The sequence below is a fragment of the Nothobranchius furzeri genome, chromosome 11 (assembly GCF_043380555.1).
Source record: "Nothobranchius furzeri strain GRZ-AD chromosome 11, NfurGRZ-RIMD1, whole genome shotgun sequence".
Lineage (NCBI taxonomy): Eukaryota > Metazoa > Chordata > Actinopteri > Cyprinodontiformes > Nothobranchiidae > Nothobranchius > Nothobranchius furzeri.
The window spans coordinates 24,163,972-24,188,555 of record NC_091751.1 but is presented as its reverse complement, the minus strand read 5'-3'; the positions used below and the strand labels follow the sequence as shown (position 1 = coordinate 24,188,555).

General features: G+C 43.7%; 3 protein-coding genes across 3 annotated transcripts; 2 read left to right on the top strand and 1 right to left on the bottom strand.

The window, feature by feature from the left end:
* Window positions 1-1,954: 1,954 nt before the first annotated feature.
* On the top strand, window positions 1,955-7,472 carry agr2 (anterior gradient 2). Its single transcript, XM_015942341.2, has 8 exons — window positions 1,955-2,061; window positions 3,815-3,934; window positions 4,020-4,083; window positions 4,160-4,212; window positions 4,381-4,457; window positions 4,682-4,745; window positions 6,557-6,640; window positions 7,293-7,472. The coding sequence occupies exons 2-8, from the start codon at window positions 3,829-3,831 to the stop codon at window positions 7,340-7,342; spliced, it is 498 nt and encodes a 165-aa protein (XP_015797827.1). The 5' UTR covers window positions 1,955-2,061; window positions 3,815-3,828; the 3' UTR covers window positions 7,343-7,472.
* Window positions 7,473-12,526: 5,054 nt separating this feature from the next.
* rpa3 (replication protein A3) lies at window positions 12,527-18,994 on the bottom strand. Its single transcript, XM_015942340.3, has 4 exons — window positions 18,831-18,994; window positions 18,679-18,753; window positions 12,773-12,884; window positions 12,527-12,699 (listed from the first exon to the last, which is right to left on the bottom strand). Exons 1-4 carry the CDS (start codon window positions 18,927-18,929, stop codon window positions 12,617-12,619), a joined length of 369 nt encoding a protein of 122 aa, XP_015797826.1. The 5' UTR covers window positions 18,930-18,994; the 3' UTR covers window positions 12,527-12,616.
* Window positions 18,995-19,103: 109 nt separating this feature from the next.
* umad1 (UBAP1-MVB12-associated (UMA) domain containing 1) lies at window positions 19,104-23,380 on the top strand. The gene is made up of 4 exons (XM_015942339.3): window positions 19,104-19,264; window positions 19,459-19,547; window positions 20,892-20,977; window positions 21,976-23,380. The coding sequence occupies exons 2-4, from the start codon at window positions 19,466-19,468 to the stop codon at window positions 22,249-22,251; spliced, it is 444 nt and encodes a 147-aa protein (XP_015797825.1). The 5' UTR covers window positions 19,104-19,264; window positions 19,459-19,465; the 3' UTR covers window positions 22,252-23,380.
* Window positions 23,381-24,584: the final 1,204 nt, after the last annotated feature.

Here is a 24,584-nt window from a genome sequence, read left to right as displayed (position 1 = left end):
TGTGCTCAGGAGGCAGATCTACAGACCGCAAAAACAGCGGAGTGCTCCGTACTTGGCAGCCGCATCAGTAATCGGTGCGTCACCCGAGGACAAGGTGATGTGCCCCGCTCCACAGCTTGCAGCGAAACACATCAGGCGGAAATAAAAGACAGAAATCTTTAAAGGAAATGAACCGACATGAACGATTGCGTGTCAGTACCGACGCTCTGGCACAGCCTCCTCTTCGTCTCCGCACGGTTAAAGTTACCCTCGCGGTCTATCACTGGCAAATCAAAAGTGAGACGATGACACAACCGCCCCCGTACTTGCTTGTTACCACATTCCACCCGGCCACAATCAGAGGCCGGCCTTTATTCACCTCCGCCGACACCGGCCAAAATTGGAGACCCGGCCTTTAATTGAATGCCGGCCTGTATTAGAGGATTTACGGTATCTATCTATCTATCTATCTATCTATCTATCTATCTATCTATCTATCTATCTATCAATCTATCAATCTATCTATCTATCTATCTATCTATCTATCTATCTATCTATCTATCTATCTATCTATCTATCTATCAATCTATCAATCTATCTATCTATCTATCTATCTATCTATCTATGTATCTATGTATCTATCTATCTATGTATCTATCTATCTATCTATCATCTATCTATCTATCATCTATCTATCTATCTATCTATCTATCTATCGATCTATCTATCTATCTATCTATCTATGTATCTATGTATCTATCTATCTATGTATCTATCTATCTATCTATCATCTATCTATCTATCTATCTATCTATCTATCTATCTATCTATCTATCTATCTATATGGATGCATGTTTGCATATGTTTTCACACATCGGCAAACTGGACTAAGCTGGCTAAAACTAAGTCTCTAGCTCTTTTGAGCAATGCATTTCTGTAACCTCCAGTGGTGATGACTCATCACTATTCCTAATAAAGTTATCTCAGTTACAAACGGAATTCACACCATCCTCCCTGTCCAAATGCCTCATTAGCAAGGCATACAGGTTTAGAAGCAACAACATTCAGCAGGTTGTTGTCCCTCCTGAACCCTTAATCACTTCCTTTACTTTCCATCAAAGGAACATCAGACATCAATCACATAATCTTCTAAGATGCTTGGTTAATGCGACTTTAAGGGTGGGGGATTTGGGGATGTTACTCCTCAAACACTTTATAAAGACTTGGACAGTCTACAGCAGAGGCAGATTGTGTGTCGGGACTGGCAGCAGGAGGAACAGAGCTGGTATTGTCCTGGAAGTCCTGCAGCACACAGAAGCAGACTCTGATCGTTACAGTTACTCCACCTTTCAACCCGTTTGCTTTGTGATAAAGGTGAAATGTTTGAATGTTAATAAGCACAATTATGAGCAAACAATTTTCTTTAAAGGTGGAATTTCTGGCTCTTCCTGGTCTGTATCCGTCTTCAGGCTGCAGCGCTCCACAGCAAACAGACACGAGAAGCAAATCACAAGAAGACCAGTCAGCAATCAGACTCTAAACACTGACTCCTTGGATTTGGGCCAAACACCTCCTCTGAGTCACACACTCACACACACACACGCACACACGCACGCGCGCACGCGCGCGCACACACACACACACACACACACACACACACACACACAGGTGTGTGAGGAGCATGATCATTATCATTAGGTTTATTCTCCAGAGGTTGGACACAAGTCTCTCCCACCAGTGCGATCCCAGAACCAGTCAAGTTCAGGAATTTCAGTCACGATCAGTTTGTTCTTCAGTCAGTACCCAAATCTTCATCCTGATATCAGAGCTGATCAATTATAGTCTTGTAATCAGACTCTGAAGTTGTGCTGATTCTGGACAACCATGATTTCTTAGAGAAACAGAAACCTTACACCTCTCCTCAGCTAAGTTAGCAAACAAACCCCAGTGTGTCCCAGAGAGGGATTTCTGGGAGGGAAGAAGGCGGGGCCTCAGGGACCAGGAATTTAAAACGGGACAGCTGCAGCTCATGGTACCAAAGATCTGCCATCCACCTCATCTCGTCTGAACCATCAGATCCAGGTAAGCTGTAGGGTTCATTCTGACATTAATAAAGTTAACAGCTACATGTGGGTCAGAAAGGAAGAGGGCTTAGTAATTCCTTAAGATACCAGCAAATTTATCAGACAACAAGCTGATTTATTACAACACCTACAAAATAAAAGACAACAGTTTAAGAAAAAACTCAAATGAGTGAGTTAGTGAAACATTGTTTAAACCACAGATTTGCATTCCTTAAAATGGATCTGATCATTCTGTGAGTGGTCCGGTCAGTGGTTCTGATCCAAACCACAATAACACCACATTAACTGTGAGTGTGAATGTGATGGAGAGATGGATGAGTTCACAGTTTTGTTTTCTTTAGAGAATTTAATACATGTTTTCAAAAGTATACCAATAATTATCAGGTCGGTTTTTACTACAGTTTGCACTGTAAGATCACTGGTTCATAGTGTGACAGGGTGAGTGTCACTGTATCCCGATTGATCATGCGCCCAGGCTACTTTCCAGGGGGATGTCCCTTTGGCTGACTGGTTATCGCGCGTAACTCTCACCCGGGAGTCTGGAGATCGAATCCCGCCCAGGCCCATTTCTCTACCTTCAATTCAATTCAAGTTTATTTATATAGCGCCAAATCACGACAAGAGTCATCTCAAGGCACTTCACATAATAAAAATTCCAATTCAGGTCAGTTCATTAAGCCAATCAGAAATAATGTTTCCTATATAAGGAACCCAGCAAATTGCATCAAGTCACTGACTAGTGTCAGTGACTATACAGCAATCCTCATACCAAGCAAGCATAAAGCAACAGTGGAGAGGAAAACTCCCTTTTAACAGGAAGAAACCTCCAGAGAATCCTGGCTCAGTATAAGCAGCCATCCTCCACGACTCACTGGGGATCGAGAAGACAGAGCAGACACACACAATAGTAGAGTTAACTATCACTGGTGAACTCTGACCCCGGCATTCCACTGGCCGTTGCGTAACGTAATAGCGGCGTTCCACCCGAGAGCTTGTTCCCATCCAGTAGCAATTCTGACGTGAAACGGAAATGAAAGCATTTCACACAGCTCATCAAGTGACTTCACAAAATCACGGAAGAATTGCAACACCACACGTGATTTCAGACATTCACATACAATAATAAACAAAAAGAGAGACAGCTGCATGCATGAAAAAATGTCTGTGCGTTATTTTCTGTTCCGCTTACATCGGTCACAAAAGTTTACAGGAAATGGCATACTGCACATGACCTTTATTTTGAAGGTTTCTGGGTGTTCTATGGCTCTTTTGTGTTTGACTTCCTGTGTTACTTGATCTAAACTGCGTAGTTTGACGTGTTTTGGGAGCATAGCACGTCAAATGTAGATTTGAAAGGTAATGATAGCATGCCCTCGCTTCAAAACGTCCCACATGGCTGCCGGTGGAAAGGAACTCATCCACTAGAAGACCGGCTAATTGCCCCGCAGACCGTTTCATGGCCGTTTTGCGACGTTTTGACGTGTAGCGGAAAGAAGGGGTCACTGTTAACTCTGTAGTTATCTATCACTGGTTACCTCTGACTGGTTACCACCATAGGTAACTATCACTGATTAAAATAGAGTCAATGATCACAGTTAACACACTGATCTCATTCACACACATCTTCATTCCAATTAACCTGATAATCAGATTGATTAAGCTGGCATTTTCCTAGTTTAGTTTTGATTATTGTCTAGTGATGTAAACCTTTTGTTAACCGTTGGTGTTTAACCTTTCACCTGGTTATTCAGTTCCCCTCAGAACAATGAAGGCAGTGTTTGCTGCTCTCCTGGTTTTTGTGACCGTGTCCTCAGCTTTTGCCAAATATTTTCCAAAGACAGGAAAAAGGATTCCACAGACTCTGTCCAGAGGTTAGTGGCAAACAGCAGATGCTGAGTCTGTAATGGGATAGTTGTGAAGGTGAAACCAAGACTGACTGATGTCCATCCTGTCTAGGGTGGGGGGACCAGCTGATCTGGGCTCAGACGTATGAGGAGGCTCTCTTCTGGTCCCGATCCAAGTAACTAACAGATAAAGTACAGTTTTAGTGGAGAATTCTTGGAACTGAGGTTGAAGTGAAATGTTTTGTGTTTCAGGAACAAGCCTCTGATGGTTCTGTTCCACCTGGAGGACTGCCCACACAGCCAGGGTGGGTGGAACCAATTGTTTTGTCAATTTACAGAGACAGAAACATTATGATTAGGAAAGCAATGGTTTGGAGACGAATTAGCAATTGGTTTGTTTTGAAATGACATCACTTCACACACCTTGGTTCTGTTCTGCTGCCGTGAGCTGATGGACCCATATTTCCCCACAGCACTAAAGAAGGTGTTCTCGGAGAACAATGAGATCCAGAAAACCCTTGATGAAGACTTCATTGTCCTCAATCTGGTGGTAAGTCACACTGTCAGGAAATGTATGCTAATCTGTAAAAAACTTGGAAATTCTCCTTAAACAACTCATGATGATTTATATCTCAGTAGTAGAGTTAGTGCACACATGTTTCCTGTTGTTGGATCATGTTGTCCTGATGTTCTACCACTGTGACTGATCTATAAACTAACACAGCCTTGTGAAAAAGCTCCATCTATAACATGCACACGTTTTCTTTTCTTCAGTATGAAACCACAGACAAACATCTCTCTCCAGATGGACAGTATGTTCCACGAATCATTTTTGTTGGTAAGTTCTGATTGTGAGTCTATTAAACGGATATAGCGTAAGGTCTTTATTGTTTAGCAAACCCAAGAACTGACCAAAGGGCTGCACCGAAATAAACTAAACACGTTAAAAGGTTAAAAACGTGTGCAAGATAAAACCATCAAATAAACTCGTCACTTCTCAGGTGTCTTCAGGTGAGATTTAAAAACAGCAAGTGAACACACCTGTCTGACATGTAATTGGAGATTACTCCAAAAGTTTAGGTCCCAAGAAGGTCGACCACCTCTAGACCTTGGTTGGGAACTTGGAACAACTGTTCTGACTTAATGATGGGTCCTTGTGCTGTCCAATAGAGTGCAGGGACAGTTTGAACGACAGCTGTAGATTCTGCCCCACGACTGAGCCCTGTCGATGGGTCTTGGCCAGACAATAACATATGTACAATGACTTGTTAGACTTTTAGAGCACTGGTAAGTCACCTCCTTTGCATTTGTCAAGTCAAGTCAAGTCAAAGTCATTTATTGTCATTTCTACCACATGTGCAGGACATACAGAGAAACGAAATTGAGTTTCAGTACACACAATTCAAAGATCAGACATACGTGGGTAAGACACATGACAAGAATTGGTGACTGCGGTCATTCGCATCATGAGTCGCGCTACCTTAATAGATAGATGAAACGGGTGTTACATGAGGATAAGTGGGGGTAGGTAAAAAAAGGCATAGCAGAGTTAGCCCCAGCGGGGAGCAACTCTATTATACAAAAAAACTCCTTAACATGGAAGCACAAACAGCACAGATACAAACATCAGAGTTCGATGGGGAGGCGGGGATGGGCGGGATCCTGAAGCCTCCAGTGGGAGCTGCCACTGCGGCGCATCGACCAGCTGCAGACCAACAGGTGAGAGGGAGAGATAAGGAACTCTCTCATCCTCATCTGCATCTGCATTCAAAAGCTGGACAGAGACATATTAAGGTGTGTCAGGGATACACACCTGTAGCCATGTCTCAGTGAAACATTTGCATTTCTGATTTTATTGATGGGTCCTCTCCAGCATTTCAAGCTCGTCCGTTTTGTTTCCAAGAGATCACACATTCCCCATTATAACTGATGGAAGTGATGTTTTAAACATCCTCTCACTGCTTCCTTCCTGCTCTTCAGGTCTTTGTGAATTTGGGGTCTAGATTAAGTATTTTTTAGCTCTTGATATGTCAATTGGCTGCTCCCTCTTGTAAACAGGTCTCTTGTTGCTATGGTAGCAAATCATAATACAATAATTTGCATGTTGCATAACAGCACTACCACATCAAGCTGCCGTCTTGTGCATTGCGATTCTTGGACATTACAGTAACTAATAGTCATTACTCAATGGTTAGAGGGGTGGCCATGACTAAACACAGATGGGTTAGTAATCGGAAAGTGAGCAGTCTAATCCCGAGCCTTGGGCAGGTCAAGGATGTATCAAATATTCTTCATGTGTCTCTAATGTGAACACAAATGTCTTTAATATCAGAAATGTGTCACCAGCGTCTCCAGTGGACCAACACTTGTATGAACGTGTGCGAGTTAAAAAGATAGTTGGTGTATTATTCATTCAGTTTAATTCAGTTCAATTCCAACATTTGGTTCATAATTAGTAACGATGGAATTTTATGTGGAAGAATCCACATGCCAAGGATGTGTGTGGATGTACACTTCAGACACAAATCCCCTGTGCTGGCCTCACACACATGCATGCGCACGTGCACACACACACACAGGTTCAGAGGCAAATGGGTAGAGGTTATACATTTCTGTGTCTTCTTTAATGAGTGCCCCTCCCCCCCACAGACCCCACCATGACGGTGAGAGCTGACATCACTGGCCGTTACTCCAATCGCATGTACGCCTATGAAACTGGAGACATCAAACTATGTAGGTGTTTTCGACTAGCTAGTGTGTGTGTGTGCGTGCGTGTGTGTGTGTGTGTGTGTGTGCGTGCGTGCGTGCGTGTGTGTGTGTGTGTGTGTGTACTTGTCGTTAGATGTTTAAGTGGACATATTTTGACTTTTACCTGTAACATTTGGACATTTTCACATTGTGGGGACATTTTGCTGGTCCACACAACGCAAACATTTGGGTTTAGAGGTTTGGTGTGAATGAACACATAGTTTAGGTTAGTTTAGGTTTGGGTTAGAAATAGAATCCCATTGGTTATGGTAATCATATAAATACAAGTATGTGAGTGTGTGAGTGTATATGTTTGTATGTGTGTACGTATGTGCATGCATGCGTGTGTGCATGCACGCCTAGGTGTGCATGTATGTGTGCCTATATATGTTTGCACATGCATGTGCATATGTGTGTGTGTACACACCTTGGTGTGTATATGTGTTTATGTGTGTGTGGGTGTGTGCCTGGGTGTGTATGTGTGTGTTTGTGTATGCTGTGTGTATTTGCATGCGCGCCTGTGTGTGCGTGTGTGTGTGTGTGTGTGTGCGTGCGTGTGTGTGTGTGTGTGTGTGTGTGTGTGTGTGTGTGTGTGTGTGTGTGTTTGTATGTAATGTTCCTGGTCTCTCTCTTTCAGTGATCACCAACATGCAGAAGGCTAAAAAGCTGCTGAAGTCTGAGCTGTAAGCAGCTATCTACCAGCAGACAGAACCACCACAGACCTTCAGAATATGGTCTCCATCTTTCTGTTGAGGATGTTCATTACTTCAGGTGTATTTTTGATGTTTTTTGAATAAATCCTGACTTGTTCCTACGAGTATGTGTTTACATTTATTTGCCTTTACGTCACAAAGATCCATTGCCTGTCTGTTGGGTTTCCCAACCACAGAATCCTGCTGTCGAGTCACAGAGGCTGCAGGCTCTTCACAGCGATGCAGGTGAACTCTACAAAAACGATCACAATTATCCATGCAATCAATCAAACCCTTCCATTAGTATGAGTATTAAACTGCTCAGCCACAGTCTAGTGTTGGATGTTCAGCTCAGTCAAATTAAACTCATGATCAGCGTCATGCACACTTCAGGCTTAGGCTTCACAAAGAGAGGTGTTAAAGTCTGTTGGATGATCTCACCTAACTTGCAGACTATAGATCTGCCGATTTAGAAAGGCTTACTTCCTTGATACCTGCTCAGATACCCTGAATTATCTGTACTCACAGTGGCACACACACAGATTCAGAGGCAAATGGGTAGAGGTTATAACCCCTAACCCTAACCCTCTCCGGAGTGGCAGATTTTTCCTTGTTTCTAGACTTCCTTTTTGAAGTAGTGTCCAATGTGTGTGTCTTTGCACGCTCATCACTCAGGTTTCAGGATTATAGATATGTAGCATTCATGCCATCCACCATGTATAAAATAAAATGAAATAAAATAAAATGAAATAGTCAACTTTCATACAGTGATTGCACTGTAATGGAGAGTAAATGAATGATCTAAGACACAAACAGTCTTAATAGGTCAGCAGTCAGATGTCTACAAACTGATTTCTGGTTTGTTTTTATGCTCTTTAATATTTAAGTTACACTAGTGAACTCAGCAGGAACATTTACCATTACAGTAACATGGTATCAGCAGCAATATAAACTTTCATTGGCTGCATTTACACACAGGGGTTAGGAAGGAACACAACTGGCAGACAGTGGTGCCCCCAAAGGGTGGTGAAAGCCCCCTCAACCCTGGAAAAAAATGATGATACAATTATATATCTATATACATACATATATATATATATATATATATATATATATATATATATATATATATATATATATATATATATATATATATATTGTGTGTGTGTGTGTGTATAAAAAGAAAGACAGACAGACAGATAGATATACGATAGATAGATAGATAGATAGATAGATAGATAGATAGATAGATAGATAGATAGATAGATAGATAGATAGATAGATAGATAGATAGATAGATAGATAGATATCCCAAACCAGGGTCTGATCCAAATGAGGGAAGCCTGTCCTGTCCTCCAGAACTCCTTGGGAGGGTCTAAAAGATGCCCTGCGTACGGTGAGAGAAGGTGAGGTGGTACCATCTAGCAGGACATTCATCACCCTCTCCTTGTTCTGCTCTTTCTACCAATTCCACCTTTCCCAGGATCTAATGACTTCCCTCTTTCCTATTCATTTTCTCTTTCTCTGCATATTTTAATCACATTTAAATTTTGTTTCTCTTCTTCTAATTTTAAACATATTTTATAATCATTTATTGTATTGTATTGTTTTTTCTCTTGTGAAGCACCTTCTGACTTTTACTTTGAGAGGCGCTACATAAAAGATTATTTTTTTCTTTTTACAAGCAGGAGAGCTGCTGGAGATGCTCTCAGAGTGGATCATAGCCATCCATCAACGAGAACAGCTGCCGGCTTTCTCCGGTCTGAAACAGTCAGCCTTACACAAGCAGCTCTGCTGGAACCCAACCGGCGGTTCTGAATGAGGAGAAGACTCACCTTCAGCGTGTACGCTTTTACTCAGCTGCTTCACCAGCTTGGTTGCAGTGGTGAGCCATTGAAGCTTCATGAAGAGCTCCAAAGCATTCTCACACTGTGCTGGTTCACATTTGAACACAATAACTGCGCCATCTAGTGGTATTGGGCAATATTACAATGCATTAAAATGGTAAATGGTAAATGGCCTGTATTTGATATAGCGCCTTCTAGAGTCCTGGAACCCCCCAAGGCGCTTTACAACACAATCAGTCATTCACCCATTCACACACACATTTACACACTGGTGGAGATGAGCTACAATGTAGCCACAGCTGCCCTGGGGCACACTGACAGAGGCGAGGCTGCCGAGCACTGGCGCCACCGGTCCCTCCGACCACCACCAGCAGGCAACGTGGGTTAAGTGTCTTGCCCAAGGACACAACGACAGCGACAGACTGAGCGGGGCTCGAACCTGCAACCTTCCGATTACGGGGCGAGCACTTAACTCCTGTGCCACCATCGCCCCTAAAATGCTTTATACACCCAAGTGGTAAAAGGCACAGCGGCACTCATACGTGCAGCTTCCCTTCATCATGAAGTGGTGAAAGATGGGCCTCTTGTACGTAACTGTGTAGAGAAAACAGGTGCAATGATGACGGGTCAAAGGTCAAATATCAAAGTGGCCAAAAAGGCCCAAACACTGAAACAGAATCCTAACCCTGAACTGAGTGGGTCCTAATGGAGAACCAGATAGTGCTGCTGAACCTTGAGACCATCCATTCTACTTAAGCCGGGCGTACACTGTGCGACTTTTTCACTTTTTTGAGCCGATTTTCCAGTCGTGCGAGAATCCACGAGATCGGGGCGAGTTTTGCGCTGAGCGTCATGTAGTGTACGGGGATTACGAGAGGCGATTAACACCACGTGACCAGCTGCCGATCAGCAGTCGTGAGGTCGCACGGACTTCTGGCGTGTTTAAAATTTTGCTCATCCCTCGTGAGGGTATCGCACTGTTTAAGCAGCGCTGCGAGCAGCTGCGACCCAAAAAGTACCAGAACCGCTCACGGCGCATGCGCAATCCTGCATCAACGCCGCTCGCTATTTCCCTAATAACACACGCTGTTCGTTTTTGTTTCTACATTTTTTTTTACTCACAAAGATTGTCAAGAAAGCGTGTTTGTCGTGTTCTGTTGTCCTCTGGGGCCTCTACGCCCCCCCCCCCCCCCCCCCCCGATGGAAACGGCCTCCTCTGTGGCCCCTACCTCTCATAAAGTGTTCTCCCCAGTAGTTTGATTTTTCTCTTCTACACTGTCCTGGTGGGGGTCCCATCCAATGAGGGCTCCTGCTGGCATTGAAAAGTGGCTTCTGATTGTGAGGAAGTGGCTAAAACGGGTCCCCCGTAGGGGCGGTGCATCATCCACTCTCATTTGGCCACCTCACCAGAGTCCTTGATCTTTTGACTGTCCAGTAAAGAAATGGCAAACAAACTAATAAGTGAAAATGCAGTTTAACCTTTCTGAAATCTGTTTTTACATCAGTTTATGAGCGGTGTGAAGAAAAAGTTTAATGTGATTAAATCTTATTTCCCTCTGGTACTAAATGTTTTGATGAATCCTCAGCAGACAGGCTGAATAATCTGCTCCCACCATGAGGTCAAACTAGATAACAAACTCCAGCTAGACTGGACTAATGTTTTCAGTTAGGCTGCTGGTAACCAGAACCAGTCCTTAGTGTCCCACCTTCATAATGCTGGCAGACTTACAAACCTCAGTTCTCTACTGCAAGACATAAAACATTTATGACACATTAAAGAGACAATGTGTAGTTCTTACCATTAATTTCTGGAAATATCTGTCAAAATGTTGTTGAAAATGACTGAAATGGCATCCAGTTGTTGAAAAATATTGGCGGCTTCATAACATATAACCATAAAAATTAGGTCTAAAATTCATGGGAGCGGGTATAAGTCTCTGGACGACACCATATTAGATGGCGCGCTTCCTTCTACGGGAGCCCATGAGGACGAAATGCATTTACTCATTTATAGCAAACGTTGTTTTACATATTTACCTCTGCACTTGTTGCCAGTGATGAAAGGCAGCCTGGTGTGCTTGTAATTTTGTTGAAGTTTGCACTCCAAAGGACTTTTTGACCCTAACGGGCATCCATTGGGAAGGTCTTACTTCAACACAAAAATACTGCTTGCTTGCAATGATTTAGGCATCGACTGCCCCCTATCGCCAGGAAAAATACACACCGTCACTTTAAAGGAGCAGTATCATGCTATTTACACCTCTCAGAGCAAATGCAGGCTCAGTAATGATCGGCAGTGTTTAAATGTCATTTATGCGTTATTTTTGTCAGCCTGAATTTACACCCAGAACTTAAACAACTTGATTCAGTGAAACCCCACCTCCACTCGTTTGAGCTCCAACCATTCATGACATAACACACAAAGCCTCATTGACCACGAGGAAGACAGCCAATTAGAAGATAGTGTTCTTGGAAACACACACAGCTGTTGAGGATACAGAAGAAAAAAATAGAAAACAAACAAACAAAAAAAGAATGATGACCTAAAGCGGTTTAAATGAAGGCAACTGGACTTATTTGGTTTTTATGAAGACGTTTCACTTCTCATCTGAGGAGCCTTGCCAAAATATGACCATGGGAAGGTCAAGCTTGTTGCTCAATGAGCAGAAACTGCCCATGCATATCTCTCCACCCTACCTCCTGATGAGTCTCTATTGTGAAGGAATTGTATTGATCAGATGCAGGATGGTGTGACCTAGACTGAAACGGTTTTCAGAGGCGCAGTATAGGTGTTTCCCAGGCGAAACCTGAGGCCTTCCTATTTAATGTAAGTTTTTCCTATTTGACATAAATGGCTTCCCTCTCAAAGCATCTATATTCTGTCCAGAATGTCTACTTTGTCATCTTCAAATTTGTCTCGTCCTTCAGGTCAATGGCGCCCCCAAGGGCTGGCCATGGTTAGACCCTCACCATATGTTTATGTCTGCCATGTCTGACCAGCATCCTCCCCCACCATCGATGCCAACTCACCACCAGGCAGTGGTCAGTGGGGAAAATTGGCATCAGTGACCTACTTCCAGGAGAGGCGGATTTCAAAACCGAGCTTAGCGTCGGGGAGAAGTGCTTGGTGAAGCAAGTGGGGTACTTTCTCCTGGATGCAGGAAAGAAAGTTAAATGGAAAGAACTCGAGATGCAGCAGGAAATTGTATGAATGCAGCCAAAACAGAGTTTTGGTTTCTCACGAGGAAATAATATCATGTGTTTAAATATAAACAAAAAAGTCCGTTTTTTATGATATTGCCTCTTTAATCATTGTAATAATTACAGAAAACTCACTTCAAAAAACTTTATTGCAATACTTTGAACAAATGTTTTTCCACAACATCAATGAAACATACAAACACAAACTCCAGGAGCCAGGATCAGCCGCTGGCAGCCATCTGGAAAGGGTAGTGCTGAGGGAAATCATGGATGACCTTCAGCGCTTGGTTGTACAGCTCTAGATCTGTAGAAGACACGAGACCATCATTCCTGATGAGGAATACAATCCTCCTGCATTATTCCACAGCTTAACATACCAAAGGGAATGGCCTTGTTCTCCTGCAGAAGGTTGTGCATGGTGGCCATGATGCATCCTTTGTTGGAGACCACACCGAGGACCTCCACGATGCCGCTCAGCTCCGTGTCAAGCTGGAAAAGCACAACTTATGTTTATGTATTTAGCAGACGCTTTTGTCCAAAGCGACTTACAAGTGATAATCTTAATAAATCCAACGCAGAAACACGCAACAAAAATATAAACACAGCACTTTGTTTTGCTGCCATCTTTTATGAGCTAAACATGAACACCTGAAACATTTTATAAATACACAATAAACCATACATTTACTACTACTAGTACTAAACTTTATTTATATAGTGCCTTCACATGGCCCAAGGACCAAACAAAGCACTGCACAGCAGAAATAAACATGGTACCAGTCAGTAACCTGGCTGCCGAATTTTGGACCTTCTGCAGTTTCGCTATGGAGGCCTGCTTGATGCCTGCATAAAGCGAGTTACAGTAGTCCAGTCTGGTGGTAATGAAGGCGTCGATGACAGTTTCCAGATGTTTACGTGAAAGAAACGGCTTAATCCTAGCTATTCTCCTGAGATGGAAATAGCAGGATCTGATTGTTCCATTGACCTGGCTGTCCAGTGTGAGCTCTACATCCAACTTCACCCCCAGGTGGGTGACCACAGCCTTCTCAAAAGGTGCTAATGAAGGAGAGTCAATCCCTTGGGCACATCCATGTTTGTATTTCGGGCAGAACAGGATAGTCTCAGTTTTATTCTGGTTGAAGAACAATAAATTCTGAGCCATAACTTGACCTCCTCCAAGCAGTCCAAGAGTGGTTTAAAAGAACTTGAGTTATTGCATGATACTGGTATGATATGACAGTCATCCGCATATAGGTGAAACTTGACGTTGTGCCGACGAAACAAGTCACCCAGCGGCAGCAGATAGAGGGAAAAGAGGAGATGTGCCAGGACGGATCCCTGAGGCACTCCACATTCCAAATCAGCAGTATCAGACGAACAGTCGCCCAGTCTTACACAAAAATTCCTCCCTGACAGGTAAGATTTTATCCACTGCAGTGCTAAGCCTGATATTCACACCCAGTGCTCCAGTCGACCAATCAGGATATTGTGGTCTATGGTGTCAAATGCCGCAGTCAAGTCCAAGAGCACCAAAACAACAGCCTCCCCAGAATCGTTTGCCATCAGGATATCATTCAAAACCATCAACAGGGCTGATTCTGTACTATGGAGACTTAAACCTAGACTGAAAAATCTGTAGTATCTCATTTTCATGTAGAAAGGCTATCATTTGGGCATACACATGTTTTAACTTTAAAGTTGGGCTGCTCAATTAATAGAATTTTAATCACAATTACGATCTGGATTTTGAACGATTATTAAAAACAAGACGATTATTTGCTCCTCCCACGCGGTTTACTCCAAGTTGCAAATCGAGCACACATCCCAACAGCATAGTCAACTTTGTCACCATTTCTAAAAATCTTTCAGACCCCCTTCTTTAACAACTTAGAAACATTTCTGGTAGGGATGGGTACCTTTGACATTTGAATCGATTCGGTACTAATTCCCGGTACCTACGAATCGATACCGGTACTTAACGGTACCAATTTTCGATACTTTTGAGTGTTTAATATTTTAATTCTCTTTTATAATTAAATATATATTTTTCTCAATATATAACCATATTTGATAAATATCACGATAAATAACATTCAACTGTTTGTATTTTAACATCGTCCTTGTAGTTTTATAAGCTGATAATTAAACTGAAGCAAACATCTTTACTGTGAACTAAATTTACTGGTTATCTTCATTCCTTTTACCGTCCTTTTTCTTTTGATTTTTCCTACTGGGAAGTTAGAATTTCAGAGGAGAAAGCGAACGCACCATTAGCTGATAACAATGGTGGCATAGGAAGCTAACATACCAAGCTAACGTTATCTTAAACAGTTTATTTAACTGCTGGAGCAGATTAAAACGATGATGCCTCACACTTAGATCGTTGTCACTGGTTTCATCTTCACCCATCACATTTAGTAAAGTGAAGCCAAACTTTAGAGCACGTTCATGTTCTTCTAGTCGGGAATTCGGAGTTCCGAGGAGAAAACCAACGCACCATTAGCGAAACGGAAGCTAACATATCAAGCTAATTATATTTACCTACGGGAGCAGATTAAGATGAGGATGTCTCACTTAGATCGTTGTCGCTGGTTTCATCATCACCCAGTTACCCATCACATTTAGTGAAGTGGACCCAAGCTTTAGCGTGCGTTCTTTCTACCATGCTGCTCTGTTTACAACTCGCTCGCAGCGAGCGACGACATAACGCTCTTGCGCATGCGCAGCTGTCTTGGCAAGTTCTCGTTATGATGGACAGGTACCGAAACGAGGCACAGTTTGAAACGACGTGAATCAGTGCTCGGTCGGTGCTATGGAATTCATCTTAGCTGTGTTCTTGCTGTGCGTTATTTCTAATTCCAAGTTGTCGTTCTTTTTTAAAACACAGAAACGGTTTTGTTACCTGTTATTGACGCTACAGTTTTGCCAACTGCTGCCGGCTTCTTCAGGCTGACGCTGAACGAGACGGCTCTCAGGCCTAGCTCCCGAGGTATTAAAAAATTGGAAGATGTAAGCGCGTTGCGCACCACACATACACACACACACACACACAGTGTGTCCCTGATTTACATGAGACAGGGGGTGGGGGTTGCAGCGCACCTTCAATCGCTGTGAAAGCAGGGAGAGGGGTGGCACAAAATCCCTGGCACAATTATTACATTAACTAATGGGACCTGTAAATATTGGTGGGGACAAATCAGTAAAAGAGGAGAGAGAGAAAACACAGCCGGTGCTACAGAAAGGTGAGAAAATAAGTGAAAACATGACAGGCACCAAGATTTGGACACATTTATGCCTTTTACAATGGTCTCGGTCTTTGCTGGTTTCTCCATTTTAAAAGTTAGTTAAAAAAGTCCCATTAGTTGTCACACACGCTGATAAGTGTGTGAAATTTGTTCTCCGCATTTGACCCATCCCCTGGGGGAGTGGTGAGCTGCAGACACAGCCACGCTCGGGAACCATTTGGTGGTTTAACCCCCCAATCCAACCCCTTATTGCTGAGTGTCAAGCAGGGAGGCCTTGGGTCCCATTTTTTTTTCAAAGTCTTTGGTATGACCCGACCAGGAATCGAACCCTGACCTCCCAGTCTCAGGGCGGACACTCTACCTCCACAGCACCTAGATCACCACGTAGTGCGCCAGTAAAAATGTGTTCAGACTGTGGTGCGCATATTTAACAAAGCTTCGAATCACTAAAAAAATGAATCGAAGAATGTAATCAATCGAACCATTCGATAATTTGTTCCAGCCCTACTGTAACAACTCAAAAGTTTCACAAACCCTCGCCTCCCTTTCCGGTCGGCTCACGGGTCCCCGGAAGAATGTAAAAATGAATGCAAGTCAACGGAGCTAAAAACGCTGTTTTCTAATTCCGCTTGTTATGTGCCATGGATTTCACATATGATGTCCGTGAATTTTAAATACGCATTTCGATACCAAGAACGCGCTTATTTTCAAACGGGGAGAAACACTATTTTAGGTTTTGTGTGACAATAAGTCCAGGACTACAAATGCGCTTCAAGAAAGTGACGTCATCAAGGCTAAATGGCTGGACGTTTAGCGAACTTCAAATTCTTCCTTCAGGAGAGAAAAACCACCATAAATCTGGCTATTTGGTAAGTAGCAGCTAAGCTAGGGGAGAGGAGATTCTGTGGTGACGTCACATATGCGACGTGTCGATGTCGGATTTGTAGTCGTGCTAATTACAAACTTTTACAAGCTGATAAATTTCAAAGTACGTGACTGGCGTGGTTGAAACACCCACCATTACTTTTCATTTAAATTCCAGTACTACATATGTGCGATCCAGGGTGCAAGGCAAAGCGGATTAGGAAATAGCTCTCTTAGCCCCGTTGCCTTGTTTTCATTTTTTCGTTCTTCCGGGAGCCCATGAGCTGACCGGAAAGGGAGGAGACTTAGGCTCCCTACTGGATGCCTTGCCAGGCTAGAGATGACTCACTTCATATTTGGAGTAACTATAAAAATTCTTTAGTGTTGTAAAAGGAAGCAACACTTCCAAACAGTATAAATATTAAATAAAATTAAAAATAAAATACGTAAAACAAAGCCGTTAAAGTTTTGCAAAAATAAATGTGGATAAACCGCACTAAACTTGTGTCAGTTTATAGTTGCCAAGTTATGTGGGTTGGGTTACAATGCATAGCTAAAGTATTCATATCTCTTGAATCTTTACACATTTTGACACCGAACCACGAACTTCAATGTTTTTTATTACGATGTTCTGTGATGGACCTAAACAAAAAAAAGCACTTAATTGTGAAGTGGAACGAAACTGAATCAGTGCGTTTACATGCAGCCAGTAACCCTTTTAAAACCCGAATATTCACAATAACCCGGTTCCGCACGGCCATGTAAACACCGCCAAAAACCCGGATATGCTCATAACCGTGTTTTTAAAAACCCGGTTACTACACCTGGGGTAACCCTTTTCTAACCCGAATGTTTGGTCGTGTAAACGCATACCGGGATATCCCCATCAAAGCGTGTGTTCTGTGCATGCTCTGTTCACAAGGAATCTTGGTCTTTTGAGTAGCGAGACGTCTTGTATGCACCAGAACACCGGAAGTAAACAACAAGTTGGGAGCAACATGGCGAGTCGCGGCACAGCACCACACTTTGAGTGATGAGGAAACTAAAGCGCAAACAAATGCGGTCACTATCTCTTCTGAACTGGGAAACATGTTGTTGTTTTCACGGATACCGGAACAAGAAGAACAAGAATGCTTGTAAACGGGTTATTCTGATCAACTCAGAAACCCGAATACCGACCTTAACCCGATCATAACCCGGATATTGGCTGCATGTAAACGTAGTCAATGATCCATCCATCCATCCATTGTCTGAACCTGCTTTGTCCACGTAGGGTTGCGGGGGGCTGGTGCCTATCTCCAGCGGTCAATGGGCAATCAGGCGGGGTACACCCTGGACAGAGTACCAGTCCATCACAGGGCAACACAGAGACACACAGGACAAACAATCATGCGCGCACACACACACCTAAGGACAGTTTAGACAGACCAATTAACCTAACAGTCAGGTCTTTGGACGTGCACGTCTTTTGAACCCAGAGAGAACCCACGCATGCACAGGGAGAACATGCAGACTCCATGCAGAAAGATCCCAGGCTGGGAAGCGAACCCAGGACCTTCTTGCTGCAAGGCAACAGCTCTAACCACTGCGCCACAGCCCAAAACCGAAAAATGGCTCTCAGAAATGTATGCAAATAAAAATCTGAGCAGCAGCCCAGTGGTGAACTGTAATGATGTGTTGTCCCTTTACATGATTAATGGAAAGTCACTCAGATCCCATCGCCCTCTGTAGCCAGAATACCACAACTTCAGTGTGGCAGGCCCCTGTTTTAGCTGACAAACCTGGTGCTGCAGTCTGCTTCCAGCACGTTTCCTGGATGTTTTAGATCATAAACAGATCTGACATGTTTGATTTAGTAACGAATCCCTTCTGTGGACACTAATCACGGCTGCGGAGACATTTCACACCAAGAGGATTTAAGTTTTGCTTTTGGTTCTACTAAACAGGCACTAGGGGTGCTAAAAACGAGGCAAAACCGCCTAAAATTGATTTAATGCAAGTTTGTAAATTGGTCAATAATTACATAATTTCTGTTGATTAATTAAAACAACAAAAAGTGAGGAGTTGTTTGAGAGCCAAAAGAGCCGGTTCATTTTAGTGAACCGAGCCATAAGAGCCGGTTCTCTTAAACGAGCCGGAGTTCCCACCAGTGGACTGCGGTGTGGTGTACTCACAGGTTCGTTCAGCTCTACCGTCGCGGTGTTTCCTTCTCCATCGGAGACGGTGAACGTTTTCCCATTGGGGTGAACCTGTGGAACAACAGATCATCAACCGAACGGTTTACGTGAAAACACCGTGACTAAAGATGCACGCAGGGTAATCTGACCTGTCCGACTCGACCAACGAAGCAAACCGGTCGGTTGATGTGCTGCGACAGCATAGAACAGTTAATTCTGGGCTTTGGGACGTCCACGATACTTGCCATCTTCGCGGCTTGACTTATTGGCGACAGGAAGCTCAAGAGACAACGCGGGAAACTATATGGATGCTGTTTGTAGTATTAGAGTAGCCCGCGCGGGCGGAGCTACCACGCTCACAGTGTAATAGCACGAATGCTTCAACGACGGCTTACTTTTACTTGGTTAATAAACCAAGCGCGCATACGGATTCTTACGACATATCCGCTGCACTCCGGGATTTCATTCCCCAGAAACGACAGTAAACAGTTCCGCTACACTACAATCGAGTGGCACCGAATTAGCTAGAACATCATCCAGAGGAGCCATGATCTAACAGCGGACTCATACACTTCACACCACGGTAAGCGCGTCACGTAATCGCTTTTTCACATGTAACCGATCGAAGAACTTTAAAGTAAACCAAGTTAAATGTTTAGCTTGGCGTTTTTGAAAGCAAAGTCCATATCCGTATGCTTCCGTCCAGAAGCTCTTCAAATGCATCACCGTCTTAACTTCTGCTGTTGGTCTGACGTTGTGTTTTTCTGTTTGTTGAAGTAAAATCATGTTAAACTTTTTCGGACTACGTAAAGACTCAAAGAAGTCAGCAGCCGAGAAGGACGTTGATGGAGGCTTTGTCGTCGTTGGTAAGAGCGATCATGATTGTTCTGTTGAAAATGTGTTCTGTTCATTGATATTGAGCTAGATTAATATTATTGTTTCTGTTTGTACACCTGCTTTTTTGTCATGCTCAGAATTCAACTGTAAATATTGATTCTTATGTAAGCCTGTAAGCTTCATTGGTTAAATAAAACTTGTTAAAAAAGTGTTCTGTTCACAAAGGTTCCTCCATCACTTCCGCTGTTTTCCCTCCCAGTGTGTGACACGGATGGGGCGATGAGAACTAAATGTGGAATATGCGGAAAATAAGGTCTAGGCTCTAGAGTCAGCCAGAGGAAACCGCAAACATTAACTTCCTGTTTCAATATGAAGTCTATCTAACTCAACAGATTTACTGCTACCACAGTGTCTATTAACTCTAGCTCTACAGTTTGAGTCAACACTGTTCTGGTGGTTTTAGACAGGCGGGGTTTACAGATCTGGTCATCAGAACCCAGAAACAGGAAGAGGCTCCAAGTTTGTTTTGATGTGAGGCAGCTGTGTGTGACGCAGGATCTGTGCTGCTGGATAATGCTACTCAGGTCAGTCTGATGAAAAGAAAAATAAAATGCTCAGGAACGACTGCATCCAGTCGAGGTGGAAAAGTGTTTTCCAGACATCGGCGAGTACATTCTGCATCCAGATCAGTGAGAGAGTACCAGCAGAGTTTCTTTCTGGCAGAAACAGCAAATTGTATTGTTATGATTTAACAGTTTGTCAGTTTGTGCAGCAAACACATTGGAAGGAGAAAAAAACAACAACAAACATTTGAGGAGAACCATGTCAGATGACACACCCCTGAGCAGGTGCCTAAAACAGCTTTGTGCTCAGCCTAAGCTTAAAATGGATCTGAGCTTGAACCAACAATAAATGACATTTAGAGGAATTCTAGTTCTGTTCTCACAGATTATAAAACGCTAATCAGTACAGCACTTCTCAGTGTTGTGTCCACCTTGGAACTGGGAGATTGGGGTTCAAATCCCAGTCGGGTCCTATCAAAGGCTTTATAAATGGAACACAATGCCTCCCTGCTTGACACTCAGCTTTAAGAGCTTGGATTGGGGGTTAAACCACCATATAGTTCCTGAGCGCAGCCACAGCTGCAGCTCGCCGCTCCCCACAGGGATGGGTCAAATGTGGAGATGAATTTCACCAGTGTGTGATGACTAATGGGACTTTGACTTCAAAAATCATCGACACCAAGTTTTATAAAAGAGGCCCCAGCTCCTGATCTGACGACCCTTTACACCTCTACGTGGCTTTTATTGTAATTACTTGATATTCTGGTTGTGGATAGAATGTGTCTTCTGTTTCCATCTTTTAATCTGTAGGAGAAACAGCAGAAGAACGGAGGAGGAGGATGCCTCCCAAGAGCGTCACACAGCCCTCTACTAATGTCATCGTGCAGCCATCAAAGGTGAGCTGCTCAAGGTCCATGCGCTGTGATGAATGTTAGTCCTGCAGCTTATCTCTCAGAGGAGAGCTGCACATTAGTAACCAAGTCATCTAATGAGCTTTGAAAGAAAAGCGTCTGGACTTCTTTGAGTTGCTTGAAGACGTTTCACCTCTCATCCGAGGGGCTTCTTCAGTTCTAAGGTCAAATGGTGGAGAGTCCCAGATTTAAACCCAGTGGGAGTTTCCCCCCGGAAGAGGGAACAAAAGACCCCCTGATGATCTTCTACATAAACACATGAGCCAAGGTGTGAGGGTGGGTGTGGGTCCTGTTCAGCCAGAGTTTCGGGTGAGCTCATTGTGAAACCTGGCCCCACCCTATCATGTGAATTCCTGAGGTCAGATGGCCCAGGATATGCATGGGCATTGAGGCATCTGGGAAGGGATCTCAAAACTGGATTATAGATGGCAGACAGTTGGTGTCGTAAACCACCACCTCTGTTCAAAGATGGTTGCTCACAGTGGACATAAATGGCTTCCTTTACTCCTCTTTCAAACCATCTGTCCTCTCTGTCCAAAATGTGAACGTTGGCATCCTCGAAAGAGTGACCTTTGTCCTTTAGATGCAAATGAACTGCTGAGTCCTGTCCCGTGGAGGTGGCTCTTCTATGTTGTGCCATGCGCTTGTGAAGTGGCTGTTTGGTTTCTCCGATGTAGAGGTCTGGGCATTCCTCGCTGCACTGTACAGCATACACCACATTGTTCCGTTTGTGTTTAGGAGTTTTGTCTTTCGGGTGAACCAGTTTCTGTCTGAGTGTGTTGCTGGGCGTCTTCAAGCAACTCAAAGAAGTCCAGACGCTTTTCTTTCAAAGCTCATTAGACTACAATGACCTAGATGACTGAGAACCTTAAACCAAGTCATCCTCAGCCAAGTGGGAACCTGCAGTAGTCAAAAGTCCCTTTGGAGAATCATTCCTGCTTCTGGATTAATTTTTTAAATTATGTCATAATGTCTTCCCCCAGCCGTCCTGTCCCTCACCAACTCAGCCCAGTGATGGAATGCTTCCTGCACCTGTTACCCACCCAGCACCAGGACATGGACCTCCAGCCTCCCAGGCCGCTCCAACCCTCCCGGATCTCCTCGGAGATGTCCCCTTCACATTGGCTCCTCATGTGCTCGCCCTACAGGCAGGATTCCCCGTGGTTCCTGATGTGCTGATGTCTCGTGACATGAACTCGAACCTGACTAGTTTTCATTACGATTTCACTTTAGAGAACTCTGTGATTCATAGCAGCTAGTAGGTTTGGCGTTGGGACAGATCCTGGTGAGCTTTAAAAGGTTTCACTGGTTCTGGACCACATGACCAGTTGGCTGTTTCACTAAAGAAAACATGAAAAGGTAAATAATTAACCTGTGAACAAATAAAACTCATAAAATTAATGATAAACTGTAAATAATAGCAAATGCACTCAGTTAGATCTGCTTAAAGTAACAATGTGTAGTTTTTTTACCATTCATTTCTGGAAATATCCATCAAAATGTTGAAAATTAATGAAATGCCAAGGTATTGAAAAATACTTGCAGCTTCGTAACATTGAACCATAAAAATCAGGTCTAAAATACATGGCAGCGGGTCTAAGTCTCTGGGCGACGCCATATTAGACGCCACGTTTCCTTCTACGGGAGCCCATGAGGACAAAATACATTTACTGATTTGTAACAAATGGTTACAAAACTTTCACCGTTCATAAACGTTTTACAAGTTTACCTTTTCACTCGTTCACAGTGATGAAAGGGTCTGATGTGCTCGTTATTTTGCTAAAGTTTGCACTCCCCAGGACTTTTTGACCCTAATGCCCCTCCGTTGGTACGATCTTCCTCTAACACAAAAATATTGCTTGTTTGCAATGATTTAGGTATGTGCTGCCCCCTATCGCCAGGAAAAATACACACTGTCACTTTTAACTCAAATGTACTTAAAGTACACAAAGTTAGTTTTTCCTTGTTCACACAGATGAAGCTGCTATTTATTCCTAGGATTGTTTGGCTTATAAACCATTTTAAGTTTGTTGTAAAAGGAATCGGACTGTTTGTAATTTGTTAAAATCAATTTTCAGTTTTCTTTGTTCCAGCTGATCGTGCTGAAAGCTCCAATCTAAACTTTTACTTCTAAAGACGACAGGAACCGAGCGACAGATGTGTTGGTCAGTCCAGCTGTCCATCAAATCCTTTTTGTTCTGCAAAGCAAAATTAGCAGCTGAAGTCAGGACCACTGATAGGAAGTTCACAAGTCTTTTTAAGTTAAAAGCCCTTCTAGGAACCTTCATTTTTAACAGATTTAAATGAATGATATGTTATTTTTGAGTCTGCATGAATAATTCTGGCCTCTGGAAAGAAAATCCACAATAAATAAATGTCATGAATCCAGTTTTTTGTTTTTAAACTCGCTGAAGCGGGAAACAGAAGGATTCTGACCATTAAGAGTCAAAGTACATGAACATGAGGAGTAATCCTCTGACCACAGCTGAACATGGCTACAGTGGTGAGAGCTGGTTGAATTTCCTAAGAATGGAAAGATGAAACAACACCACGTCTGAGTCTTTAAGCACTGTACATGCTATCTTTAGGTAAACGTCAAGAGAGTTAACACCTAGAACGAATCGCAGCATTTCATTAAAATCTCTGCTTTGTTGTGGTTTATATGACCAGTAGCCATCAACTAGCACACTGCTGCTAACCACTTAAACATTCTCCCTCTCCTGATAATAACTTTTTGCTTTCCTTGACGTTGGATGTGCTACTACTAGTTTACCCATTTAACAATAGAAGGATCTTTCATGGTGGTGAAAACGAAGAGTCGGAGTACCCGGCCCGGAGGGTTACCGGGGTCCCACCCTGGAGCCAGGCCTGGGGTTGGGGCCCGTGAGCGAGCGCCTGGTGGCCGGGCTTTCGCCCATGGGGCCCGGCCGGGCCCAGCCCGAACCGGATACATGGGCTCGTCCAACTGTGGACCCACCACCCGCAGGAGGAACATGAAGGGTCCGGTGCAATGTGAATCGGGTGGCAGACCAAGGCGGGAGCCTTGGCGGTCCAATCCCCGGACAAGGAAACTAGTTTTTGGGACATGGAACGTCACCTCGCTGGCGGGGAAGGAGCCGGAGCTTGTGGCAGAGGTTGAGCGGTACCGGCTAGATATAGTCGGACTCACCTCGACACATTGCATTGGCTCTGGAACCCGAGACCTGGAGAGGGGTTGGACACTCTACTTTGCTGGAGTTGCTCCGGGTGAGAGGCGGAGGGCTGGGGTTGGCTTTTTGTTAGCCCCGAGACTCTCTGCCTGTGTGTTGGGGTTTACCCCGGGGGACAAGAGGGTAGCTTCCTTGCGCCTTCGGGTCGGGGAACGGGTCCTGACTGTTGTTTGTGCTTATGGGCCAAATATCAGTTCAGAGTACCCACCCTTTTTGGAGTCCCTGGGACGAGTGCTAGATAGTGCTCCATCAGGGGACTCCATTGTCCTGCTGGGGGACTTCAATGCTCACGTGGGCAATGACAGCTTGACCTGGAGGGGTGTGATTGGGAGGAACGGCCCACCTGATCAGAACTCGAGCGGTGTTTTGTTATTGGACTTCTG